The 12,989-nt window shown below is 51.6% G+C and overlaps 1 protein-coding gene across 1 annotated transcript in view; it reads left to right on the forward strand.

The window, feature by feature from the left end:
- Positions 1–12,989, forward strand: part of LOC127638671 (proton myo-inositol cotransporter) — a 126,438-nt gene that overhangs the window by 88,391 nt on the left and 25,058 nt on the right. The window contains exons 5-6 of the mRNA XM_052120291.1: positions 9,310–9,473; positions 11,186–11,306. Coding sequence (XP_051976251.1) covers positions 9,310–9,473; positions 11,186–11,306 — 285 coding nt within the window. The remainder of the gene's footprint in view (positions 1–9,309; positions 9,474–11,185; positions 11,307–12,989) is intronic.

Here is a 12,989-nt window from a genome sequence, read left to right on the forward strand (position 1 = left end):
TATGACCTCTATAAGTACTGACATTTCATTTTGGAAGGAATTGATCATATCATGGAAAACAGGATTTTCATTGCTCTTTTGAAATATGAGTTTGATGTACTATGTAAACATATTCATCATTCACAGTGCAAATGTAAAAGTTAGCATGCAAGACTACAGCTTTAACACTTTTGACAAAAGGTAAAGTAATGCAAATCCCTTCATTGGGAAAAGGTCTAAGTGAGAGAGAGAGAGAGAGAGAGAGAGAGGGGGAGAGAGAGAGAGAGAGAGAGAGAAAATGGAGCAAGAAGACAGGATTTAACTTTGTGTTAATGAATGTTTTCCTGTACCATTCATTTGTGTGCCGAAGAACACTTTTGCTCAAGTCTCGCTCTCTCACTTAACCTCACATCCATTATGCAGTGCTGAAGTGCTGATATTGCAGGCGAGTGTGTGTGTGTGCATGTTTCTTAATAGTATGAGGATTAGAACACATCCATGCACAACCCCTAAAGTTCCTGTTAATTTAGACAGAAACCACAAAATAATCATTTTTAAAGGGAAGACAAGATATTTGAAGCATTTAAGCCTTGTAAACTCTAATACATGACAATCAGTTGTGAGCAGGCATTCTTGATGCAGAAATTAGGCTCTTGCGCAAGAAAGATGGGATGACTTCAATGATAGTGAGATGGCTGAGTTGATTGCAAGGTTGCGCTCTCTATGGTCGGTTTGTGGTCTCTGGCTATTTTCGAAATAGCATACTAACCAGTGGCTACTCTACATTAGGGGCAGTTGGGGCTGAACCCCACCATATGTGGTGCTGTTGTGCAAAATGTATGTAAAAACGTTTTTTTTGTTTTTTTTTAATTTTGAGGAATTCTATATTATTGTAATGAATGAGGCAGCGAAGGCAGACGAAGGTTGAGGATCCAAACTCAGTTATCTTTGACTAGTAGACAGGCAAAACACAAAGGAAAGCCCACAATGGGGAAACAAAACATAAACTAGAAAACTCGGGCAGGAGGATACATACCAGGCTAACAACATACAACGATAGACACCGCTTGAACAAACAGACAGGGTTTAAATACACTGACAAGGGAAGACAGGAACCAATGAACAACAGAACTCAAAACAAGATAACAAGGTGAATAAACAGAAACCAATGGTAGACTAATGAGGACAGGTGAAAACAATGACAGAGAACACGAACGCTAACAGGGAGACTGTGGAACTAAACCAGGGACAAAAGTGAAAACTACGGAATGCAAAAGTGACAAAAATGGCAAACAAAAGGGCAACAGTGAAACAAGAAAAGGTATACATAACAGATCCCCCCCTCAAAGGATCGGATCCCAGACGATCCTAAAGAAAAAAAACAAAGACAAAAAACCCACAGAAAACAAAAAATGAGGGCACCAGGGGCAGACAGGCAGACCGGGGGGGTACAAGAACAAGTAGGCAGTCCAAGGGGCACAGAGGGCAGGCAGGAAGTCCAAGGGGGCAATGAGGGGCAGACAGGCAGACCATGGGGGTACAAGAACAAGGCAGTCCAAGGGGCACAGAGGGCAGGCAGGAAGTCCAAGGGGCAACAAGGGGCAGACAGGCAGTCCAAGGGGGCAACGAAGGGAAATGAGACAGTCCACGGGGGCACAAAGGGAAATGAGACAGTCCACGGGGCCAATTAGGCAGTCCCTGGGGGCACAAAGGGACAGGTTTGGGGGCCAGGGAGGTATCGACCGGGCAGGGACAGGTTTAGATGGCCTGGGGGCTGGCCATAAGGCAAGGGCTGGCTCAGGGGGCCTAGGAGGAGGCCACAGGTCAGAGGCTGGTTTTGGTGGCCTGGGAGATGGCCGTGGGCCAAGGGCCGGTTCAGGGGACCTGGGACGTGGCCACAGGATGGAGGCCGGTTTTGGTGGCCTAGGAGATGGCCATGGGGCAAGGACCAGTTCAGGAGGTCTGGGAGCTGGCCACAGGGCAAGGATAGGTTCAGGAGGCTTGGGACCTGGCCGCAGGGCAAGGACAGGTGCAGGAGGTCTGGGAGCAGACCTCAGGGCAAGGACAGGCTCAGGTGGCCTGGGAGCTGGCCCTAGGACAAGGATAGGTTCAGGAGGTCTGGGAGCTGGCCACAGGGCAAGGATAGGTTCAGGAGGCCTGGGAGCTGGCCACAGGGCAAGGAAAGGTTCAGGTGGTCTGGGGGCTGGCCACAGGGCAAGGACAGGTTCAGGTGGTCTGGGGGCTGGCCACAGGACAGGGACTGGGTCAGGGGGCCTGGGAAGAGGCCACAGGACAGGGACCGGGTCAGGAGGCCTGGGAGGTGGCCACAGGACTGGAACAGGGTCAGGAGGCCTGGGAGGAGGCCACAGAACAGGGACTGGGTCAGGAGGCCTGGGAGGAGGCCACAGGTCAGGAACAGGGTCAGGGGCCCTGGGAGGAGGCCACCGGACTGGGGCAGGTTCAGGAGGCCTGGGAGGAGGCCACAGGACGGGAACAGGGTCCGGAGGCCTGGGAGGAGGCCACAGGACAGGGACCGGGTCAGGGGGCCTGGGAAGAGGCCACAGGACAGGGACCGGGTCAGGGGGCCTGGGAAGAGGCCACAGGACAGGGACCGGGTCAGGGGGCCTAGAAGGCTCAAGAGACTTGAGGGGCGGAGTCCTAGAGAGCCCGGGAGGCAGAGCCCTAGGAGGCTCGGGAGATGGAGCCGTAGGAGGCTCTGGAGGCGGAGCCGTAGGAGGCTTAAGAGGCTCTGGAGGTGGAGCCATAGGGGGCTCTGGAGGCGGAGCCGACGGAGGCTCGGGTGGCTCGAGAGGCGGAGCCATAGGAGGCGAGGGAGGTGGCGCCGTAGGAGGTTTCAGAGGCGGAAACCTGGAAGGCTCTGGAGGCGGAGCCGAGGGAGGTGGCGCCGTAGGAGGTTTCAGAGGCGGAGCCCTAGAAGGCGCTGGGGTCTCTGAGAGCAGAGCCGTAGGAGACTCGGGAGACGGAGCCGTAGGAGGCTCGGGGGCGGAGCCTTGGAAGGCTCGAGGGGCTTGAGGGGCGGAGCCCTGGAAGGCTCGAGGGTCTTGAGGGGCGGAGCCCTGGAAGGCTCGAGGGTCTTGAGGGGCGGAGCCCTAGGAGGTTCAGGAGGCGGAGCCGTAGGAGGCTCGAGAGACTCGAGAGGCGGAGCCGAGGGAGGCGGCGCCGTCGGAGGTTTCAGAGGCGAAGACCTGGTAGGTTCTGGAGTCTCTGGGGGCAGAGCTTGTGGAGGCTCGGGAGGCGGAGCCGTGGAAGGCTTGAGAGGCGGAGCCCTGGGAGGCTCGAGAAGCCTGAGAGGCAGAGCCCTGGGAAGCTCAGGAAGCTCGGAAGGCAGGGTTCTAGGAAGCTCGGAGGGCGAAGCTCTTGAAAGCTCGGAGGGCGGAGCTCTGGAAAGCTGGGAGGGCGGAGCTCTGGAAAGCTGGGAGGGCGGAGCTCTGGAAAGCTGGGAGGGCGGAGCTCTGGAAAGCTCAGGAAGCTCGGAAGACAGGGTTCTAGGAAGCTCGGAGGGCGGAGCTCTGGAAAGCTGGGAGGGCGGAGCTCTGGAAAGCTGGGAGGGCGGAGCTCTGGAAAGCTCAGGAAGCTCGGAAGACAGGGTTCTAGGAAGCTCGGAGGGCGGAGCTCTGGAAAGCTCAGGAGGAGGAGCCCTAGAAGACTCTAGAGACTTGAGAGACTTGGGAGGCGGAGCCCTGGAAGGCTCAAGAGACTTGAGAGGCGGAGCCCTGGAAGACTCGGGAGGAGGAGCCCTGGAAGGCTCAAGAGGCGGAGCCCTGGAAGGCTCGAGAGGCGCTGGCTCTAGGACGGGCACGACCACTGGCGCTGGCTCTTGGACGGTCCTGGCTACTGGCGCTGGAATGGACAAGACCACAGGTGCTGGCTCAGGGACGGTCGAGGCTACAGGCGCTGGCTCGCTGACGTCGGAGGCTACAGGCGCTGGCTCGCTGACGTCGGAGGGCTACAGGCGCTGGCTCGCTGACGTCGGAGGCTACAGGCTCGCTCACCGTGGCTGACGTGGGCGCAGGCTCGCTCACCGTGGCTGACGTGGGCGCAGGCTCGCTCACCGTGGCATGCGTGGGCTCTGGCTCGCAGACCGGGGCAGGCGTGGGCTCTGGCTCGCAGACCGGGGCAGGCGTGGGCCGGGAGGCGGACGCCTGTCTTCTCCTCCTCCTCCAGGCGGACGAAGTTGACCGTGCGGGTTCAAGGGAAGCCACTGGCGTGGGGGGTTGCTCGCTGACAGGTGAGGCTGGTGTGACAGGGGGTGGTGAGCTGCATGCTAGTAGGGTCATCTCCAGGAAGTCGCGGAGAGTGCAGCCAGGCGTTGCCTGTGGAACCCGCTCCCTCAGCGAGGGGTTTAAGCTGTTCTTAAAAAAGACCACCAATGCAGAATCCGGGAAGTCCGTAAAGCTCGCCAGGAGGAGAAAGTAGAGAGCGTGGTCTACTAACGGATGGTCTTCTTGCTGCAAGTTGAGCAGCCGGCATTTGGCCCGTATAGCTGCTGGATCCATGTGTGCGGTCTATCGCTCTGTAATGAATGAGGCAGCGAAGGCAGACGAAGGTTGAGGATCCAAACGCAGTTATCTTTATTGACTAGTAGACAGGCAAAACACAAAGGAAAGCCCACAATGGGGAAACAAAACATAAACTAGAAAACTCAGGCAGGAGGATACATACCAGGCTAACAACATACAACGATAGACACCGATTGAACAAACAGACAGGGTTTAAATACACTGACAAGGGAAGACAGGAACCAATGAACAACAGAACTCAAAACAAGATAACAAGGTGAATAAACAGAAACCAATGGTAGACTAATGAGGACAGGTGAAAACAATGACAGAGAACACTGAACGCTAACAGGGAGACTGTGGAACTAAACCAGGGACAAAAGTGAAAACTACGGAATGCAAAAGTGACAAAAATGGCAAACAAAAGGGCAACAGTGAAACAAGAAAAGGTATACATAACAGATCCCCTCAAAGGATCGGATCCCAGACGATCCTAAAGAAAAAAACAAAGACAAAAACCCACAGAAAACAAAAAATGAGGGCACCAGGGGCAGACAGGCAGACCGGGGGGGTACAAGAACAAGTAGGCAGTCCAAGGGGCACAGAGGGCAGGCAGGAAGTCCAAGGGGGCAATGAGGGGCAGACAGGCAGACCATGGGGGTACAAGAACAAGGCAGTCCAAGGGGCACAGAGGGCAGGCAGGAAGTCCAAGGGGCAACAAGGGGCAGACAGGCAGTCCAAGGGGGCAACGAAGGGAAATGAGACAGTCCACGGGGGCACAAAGGGAAATGAGACAGTCCACGGGGCCAATTAGGCAGTCCCTGGGGGCACAAAGGGACAGGTTTGGGGGCCAGGGAGGTATCGACCGGGCAGGGACAGGTTTAGATGGCCTGGGGGCTGGCCATAAGGCAAGGGCTGGCTCAGGGGGCCTAGGAGGAGGCCACAGGTCAGAGGCTGGTTTTGGTGGCCTGGGAGATGGCCGTGGGCCAAGGGCCGGTTCAGGGGACCTGGGACGTGGCCACAGGATGGAGGCCGGTTTTGGTGGCCTAGGAGATGGCCATGGGGCAAGGACCAGTTCAGGAGGTCTGGGAGCTGGCCACAGGGCAAGGATAGGTTCAGGAGGCTTGGGACCTGGCCGCAGGGCAAGGACAGGTGCAGGAGGTCTGGGAGCAGACCTCAGGGCAAGGACAGGCTCAGGTGGCCTGGGAGCTGGCCCTAGGACAAGGATAGGTTCAGGAGGTCTGGGAGCTGGCCACAGGGCAAGGATAGGTTCAGGAGGCCTGGGAGCTGGCCACAGGGCAAGGAAAGGTTCAGGTGGTCTGGGGGCTGGCCGCAGGGCAAGGACAGGTTCAGGTGGTCTGGGGGCTGGCCACAGGACAGGGACTGGGTCAGGGGGCCTGGGAAGAGGCCACAGGACAGGGACCGGGTCAGGAGGCCTGGGAGGCGGCCACAGGACTGGAACAGGGTCAGGAGGCCTGGGAGGAGGCCACAGAACAGGGACTGGGTCAGGAGGCCTGGGAGGAGGCCACAGGTCAGGAACAGGGTCAGGGGCCCTGGGAGGAGGCCACCGGACTGGGGCAGGTTCAGGAGGCCTGGGAGGAGGCCACAGGACGGGAACAGGGTCCGGAGGCCTGGGAGGAGGCCACAGGACAGGGACCGGGTCAGGGGGCCTGGGAAGAGGCCACAGGACAGGGACCGGTCAGGGGGCCTGGGAAGAGGCCACAGGACAGGGACCGGGTCAGGGGGCCTAGAAGGCTCAAGAGACTTGAGGGGCGGAGTCCTAGAGAGCCCGGGAGGCAGAGCCCTAGGAGGCTCGGGAGATGGAGCCGTAGGAGGCTCTGGAGGCGGAGCCGTAGGAGGCTTAAGAGGCTCTGGAGGTGGAGCCATAGGGGGCTCTGGAGGCGGAGCCGACGGAGGCTCGGGTGGCTCGAGAGGCGGAGCCATAGGAGGCGAGGGAGGTGGCGCCGTAGGAGGTTTCAGAGGCGGAAACCTGGAAGGCTCTGGAGGCGGAGCCGAGGGAGGTGGCGCCGTAGGAGGTTTCAGAGGCGGAGCCCTAGAAGGCCTGGGGTCTCTGGAGAGCAGAGCCGTAGGAGACTCGGGAGACGGAGCCGTAGGGAGGCTCGGGGCGGAGCCTTGGAAGGCTCGAGGGGCTTGAGGGGCGGAGCCCTGGAAGGCTCGAGGGTCTTGAGGGGCGGAGCCCTGGAAGGCTCGAGGGTCTTGAGGGGCGGAGCCCTAGGAGGTTCGGGAGGCGGAGCCGTGAGGAGGCTCGAGAGACTCGAGAGGCGGAGCCGAGGGAGGCGGCGCCGCCGGAGGTTTCAGAGGCTAAGACCTGGTAGGTTCTGGAGTCTCTGGGGGCAGAGCTTGTGGAGGCTCGGGAGGCGGAGCCGTGGAAGGCTTGAGAGGCGGAGCCCTGGGAGGCTCGAGAAGCCTGAGAGGCAGAGCCCTGGGAAGCTCAGGAAGCTCGGAAGGCAGGGTTCTAGGAAGCTCGGAGGGCGAAGCTCTTGAAAGCTCGGAGGGCGGAGCTCTGGAAAGCTGGGAGGGCGGAGCTCTGGAAAGCTCGGAGGGCGGAGCTCTGGAAAGATGGGAGGGCGGAGCTCTGGAAAGCTCAGGAAGCTCGGAAGACAGGGTTCTAGGAAGCTCGGAGGGCGGAGCTCTGGAAAGCTCGGAAGGCGGAGCTCTGGAAAGCTCGGGAAGGCGGAGCTCTGGAAAGCTGGGAAGGCGGAGCTCTGGAAAGCTGGGAGGGCGGAGCTCTGGAAAGCTCAGGAAGCTCGGAAGACAGGGTTCTAGGAAGCTCGGAGGGCGGAGCTCTGGAAAGCTCAGGAGGAGGAGCCCTAGAAGACTCTAGAGACTTGAGAGACTTGGGAGGCGGAGCCCTGGAAGGCTCAAGAGACTTGAGAGGCGGAGCCCTGGAAGACTCGGGAGGAGGAGCCCTGGAAGGCTCAAGAGGCGGAGCCCTGGAAGGCTCGAGAGGCGCTGGCTCTAGGACGGGCACGACCACTGGCGCTGGCTCTTGGACGGTCCTGGCTACTGGCGCTGGAATGGACAAGACCACAGGTGCTGGCTCAGGGACGGTCGAGGCTACAGGCGCTGGCTCGCTGACGTCGGAGGCTACAGGCGCTGGCTCGCTGACGTCGGAGGGCTACAGGCGCTGGCTCGCTGACGTCGGAGGCTACAGGCTCGCTCACCGTGGCTGACGTGGGCGCAGGCTCGCTCACCGTGGCTGACGTGGGCGCAGGCTCGCTCACCGTGGCTGACGTGGGCTCTGGCTCGCAGACCGGGGCAGGCGTGGGCTCTGGCTCGCAGACCGGGGCAGGCGTGGGCCGGGAGGCGGACGCCTGTCTTCTCCTCCTCCTCCAGGCGGACGAAGTTGACCGTGCGGGTTCAAGGGAAGCCACTGGCGTGGGGGGTTGCTCGCTGACAGGTGAGGCTGGTGTGACAGGGGGTGGTGAGCTGCATGCTAGTAGGATCATCTCCAGGAAGTCGCGGAGAGTGCAGCCAGGCGTTGCCTGTGGAACCCGCTAACTCAGCGAGGGGTTTAAGCTGTTCTTAAAAAAGACCACCAATGCAGAATCCGGGAAGTCCGTAAAGCTCGCCAGGAGGAGAAAGTAGAGAGCGTGGTCTACTAACGGATGGTCTTCTTGCTGCAAGTTGAGCAGCCGGCATTTGGCCCGTATAGCTGCTGGATCCATGTGTGCGGTCTATCGCTCTGTAATGAATGAGGCAGCGAAGGCAGACGAAGGTTGAGGATCCAAACGCAGTTATCTTTATTGACTAGTAGACAGGCAAAACACAAAGGAAAGCCCACAATGGGGAAACAAAACATAAACTAGAAAACTCAGGCAGGAGGATACATACCAGGCTAACAACATACAACGATAGACACCGATTGAACAAACAGACAGGGTTTAAATACACTGACAAGGGAAGACAGGAACCAATGAACAACAGAACTCAAAACAAGATAACAAGGTGAATAAACAGAAACCAATGGTAGACTAATGAGGACAGGTGAAAACAATGACAGAGAACACGAACGCTAACAGGGAGACTGTGGAACTAAACCAGGGACAAAAGTGAAAACTACGGAATGCAAAAGTGACAAAAATGGCAAACAAAAGGGCAACAGTGAAACAAGACAAGGTATACATAACAATTATTAATGTCTGTTGCTTTAAAGCCATTTCAGTGTTCTCATTTGCTATGTGTGGGGCCAGTCCTCTATGTTAATTACATTTACATTTATGTATTTGGCAGAAGCTTTTATCCAAAGCGACTTACAGTGCACTTATTACAGGGACAATCCCCCCGGAGCAACCTGGAGTTAAGTGCCTTGCTCAAGGACACAATGGTGGTGGCCGTGGGGATCAAACCAGTGACCTTCTGATTACCACTTTTGTGCTTTAGCCCACCACACCCACACCCCTGTTAATCAAGGGAGATTTGGAGAACTTAATGCACGTATGACAAGTGTTTAGTGATAGCCCGAGGGGTACATTTGCCTTTGCTCCCGAGCAATCAAAAAAGCTTTGATTATATGTATGTCAAGCTTACATGCCCTGTGTTCCTAAACGCATAAATATTGTATTTGGAGGGCACTTCAAAGGGAGATGTTTCAGTCATACAACTTGCAATCATAACAGTCCTATTCTTTGAGATCAGAATCCATATATCAAAAGGATTTGATGTTCTTTAATTGTATTTTCTTTCTTCATGTAACCTGAACAAAAGCTCCCAGAAATGCACAAGGGAGTTGTAAGTGGGCATTCCTGATTTCAAATATCCATCTGTTGCATTTTTGTCCTATCTGCAGGTACTACAGCGCCACCATTCTGCAGATGTCAGGAGTACGAGATGACAAGATGGCCATCTGGCTAGTGACTGTGACAGCCTTCACCAATTTCCTGTTTACTCTGCTGGGCGTTTGGTTGGTTGAACGTGTGGGCAGACGAAAACTAACTTTGGGAAGCATGTTTGGTAAGACATTAAAACAAAAAAGAGTATATCCCAATTAAACTTATTTTGGAGAAACTTTTCAGAACCATCATTGGAGAAACTTTTAGAGTTTGTTTGCTTCTGAATGTAGATTTACTCAATAGATACTGTGTCTGTACCACTATATTGAGTGTTCCAGGGCTAATTGTCAGTCTTTTACTTTGGTGGATGGGGTTAAAAACATGCTTTCTTGCATTATTGCACCCTACAATTGTGTGTCTCAAATCATAGTACCGGTCAAGGGTGGAAAGAGTACTGAGTAAGCATAAAAGTTTTCTAATCCATGTGACTCCAGTGGCTTAATCCATGTCTTCAGAAGAGATGGGGTGGCTTTGGCTCAGGCGGTAGAGCGGGTTGGTGGATCGATTCCTGGCCCACATGACTCCACATGCCGAAGTGTCCTTGGGCAAGACATTGAACCCCAAGTTGCTCCCAATGGCAGGCTAGCTGCTTGTATGGCAGCTCTGCCGTGAATGTGTGTGTGAATGGGTGAATGAGTCACAGTGTATATCTCTTTGAATACAACTAAGGTTAAAAAGGAGCTATATAAGTACAGACCGTTTACCATGTGATATGTTGGGTGAGAAACAGATCAAGGATCATCTCACCCACACCTATCATATCACATCTGAAGACTTGGATTTATCCACTGGAGTCATATGGTTTACTTTTGTGCTGCCTTTATGTGCTTTTTGGAGCATCACAATTTTGGCATCTATTCACTTGCATTGTATGGACCTCCAGAGCTGTAATATTCTTCTAAAAATCTTAATTTGTTTTCTGCTGAAGAAAGAAAGTCATACACATCTGGGATGGCATGAGAGTGAGTCAATTATGAGAGAATTTTCATTTGTTTAGTGAAATATTTCTTTAAGTAGCACGTGGGGGCCACGTTGTCCTTCTTTTGATTGTCCTCCTTATTTCTTGTATATTTTAAGCTCAGAAATAGTTGTTCTCTTTCTAATGCATGATGCACAATTTTCTGAAGTTTGTGACTGATTCTGCCTGAAGTATTGCTCAACAAATGTTGAATCTTCAGGCATTAGAAAAACATGATAAAGCAGTTTATTTACAAAAGTGGTATCCAAGAACCCTAACTTTAAACATGAACAAAACATAAACAAGAATTAGCCTTGACTCGACCATGGAACCAGCATTACACGAACAATCCTCGACAATAAACAATGGCGAACATGAGGGTTAAATACTAGGACTTGGGAGAACACATGACAATGATAACCAATGAACACTTCGGACTCTAAACAAGATAACAAGACTGTTAGCAACCTAATGAAACAATGAACCAATGGGGACAAGACACAAGAACATGGGAAACACATGACAAGGAAACAGTAACAAACATGGAACTAATTTCAATTAAAAGACGTGAACAAAAACACATAAAATCCTGACAACAACCTACCCCAACTTGTCGTGAGAACATTTTATTCTTTTCACTTGAATACCCACAAGCTATTACAGAAATACGATGATATTGAAATTGAACTTTGTTGAACAGAATAATAACAAAAATAAATTCTAATTGAAGACAAGTTTGAACTACTGTAGGTGTTTTAAACCAACATAAAGAGAAAACCCATTTTTGACTCAAACGTGTATATCATTTATATGATATAAATGTAAATCTTATATTTTTGATATATTATGCAGTTACATGTTGTCTCTCTTTACAGGAACTGTTTTGAGTCTTTGTATCCTGTCCGTTGGCTTTCTCCTGTCAGCCCAGCATTCTCCTCCCATTACGTTACATTTGACAGACCCCACGACACCCAACTCCAGCTGCATAACACATCTGTGAGTGTGAATTAATGGCCATGCTTATCGTCTAGAGCTACTCAACAGAGGCAAGATGAATAATTCATATGTACATATAGAGGAAATATCAGGCCTGTATATACTCTCAGTGGCCACATCCGTAGGTACAGCTGTCTTGTTACTTGGTGGCTTGTCATTTAGCATTTCATTGAATGTAACTGAAGTGACAAACCCCCAACAGCATGCAAGTGTTAAAGGAGCACCAAGTAAAAACGTTTTGCACCTAAAGAGAGAAATATTACAAATGATTTTAAATTCAGTCATTAAACACTACATGGTGCAAGCTGATGTTCTTGGGCATGAAATCCAAGCCAATCAACTTGCTTTACTCCCTCTTTATAAAGCGTTTCAATTGATCAGTTGTTTGCAAGTAAACCGGTTACACTGCAGCACACTATGGGAGTTTTCTCTCTGAAACCATCCTCCTCCCCATGCACCAGAAGTTTACATATTTACATAATTATTGGCGGGAGGGTGTCAAGAGCTACAAAAACACACTCACAACAGAGATGGCTGAACAACACATTAGCAATGATGATGAAAACAAAATAGTTTTGGGGCACTTTGCTGTACGTCTGTCATGGGACAAAAGGGTGAACAGTGAAGACAATGGAACAGTTTGAAAATCTGCAAACATTTCGAAGGAACAGTTTGAGAATCTTCAAAAATGTTGGATGTTTTCTTCAAACTTTTGAGTAACACTTACTTAGTTTACCAATTTTAACCACTAATAGTTCTAAACATAAATAACTTATATTGGCATTATATTTATTCATTTTCTGTTATAGCACAATTTCATGTACAACTGCTTTGAAACCATGCCTGTTATGAAAAGCGGTTTACAAATAAATTTGACTTGACTTGAATGGAGTGAGAAAAGCACTCAGAGCAGTTATTGCCATCTGCTTTGAGAATTTACATAATTCAAAGACATTTATTATTGAGTGTTTTGTGTTTAAAACTATTGAAACTCTATTGACAGCATTTGGGGCATAGTGTTGATTACCACAGAAATTACCTTCAACTCATCCCTTTTTTTTAAAGAAAAAATTGCATGCAGTAATGCACATGTAATGAAAGTAGATGGGTCCAATACACAAAACATTAAATGCACACTGTGTTTCGAAAGTGTAGCCACAACATTTAAGCATGATACATGTTAATATAGCTCTAGTGTGATACAATTGCTTACTATTCTTGTCTGTGTAAAGTTATCCATTATTTCAACTCCATTGTCAAGATGACGTAACAGTAGTAAACCATGTAGGCCTACATATATCCTGGAAACTTTAGCATGATATAATGGATGTGTAACGGTGTTGACAAACAGGCAGAGACGATGATGATGATGTGAAGATGAACCCAAGTGCAGTTTATTCTTCCAAACGTGAAACCAATATCCCTAACTATCAGTGTGAAAGTAAACAAAACAAGAAACCAAGGACCTAACTAATAATGGCAAAACTTGACTCGACATGAAATAACTATGACTAAGACTGGACTAAGACTACAAGGTTACACAAAACAGAAGCTAGACTAATCTATGGCTGAACAACAGGGTTACACAAACAATACCTGACAAACTACAAAGGCAAACATGAGGGTTTAAATACACAAGACATGGGTGACAAAGGCCAATAAACAAACAGAACTCTAAAACAA

The sequence above is a fragment of the Xyrauchen texanus genome, chromosome 47 (assembly GCF_025860055.1).
Source record: "Xyrauchen texanus isolate HMW12.3.18 chromosome 47, RBS_HiC_50CHRs, whole genome shotgun sequence".
NCBI classification, from domain to species: Eukaryota; Metazoa; Chordata; class Actinopteri; order Cypriniformes; family Catostomidae; genus Xyrauchen; species Xyrauchen texanus.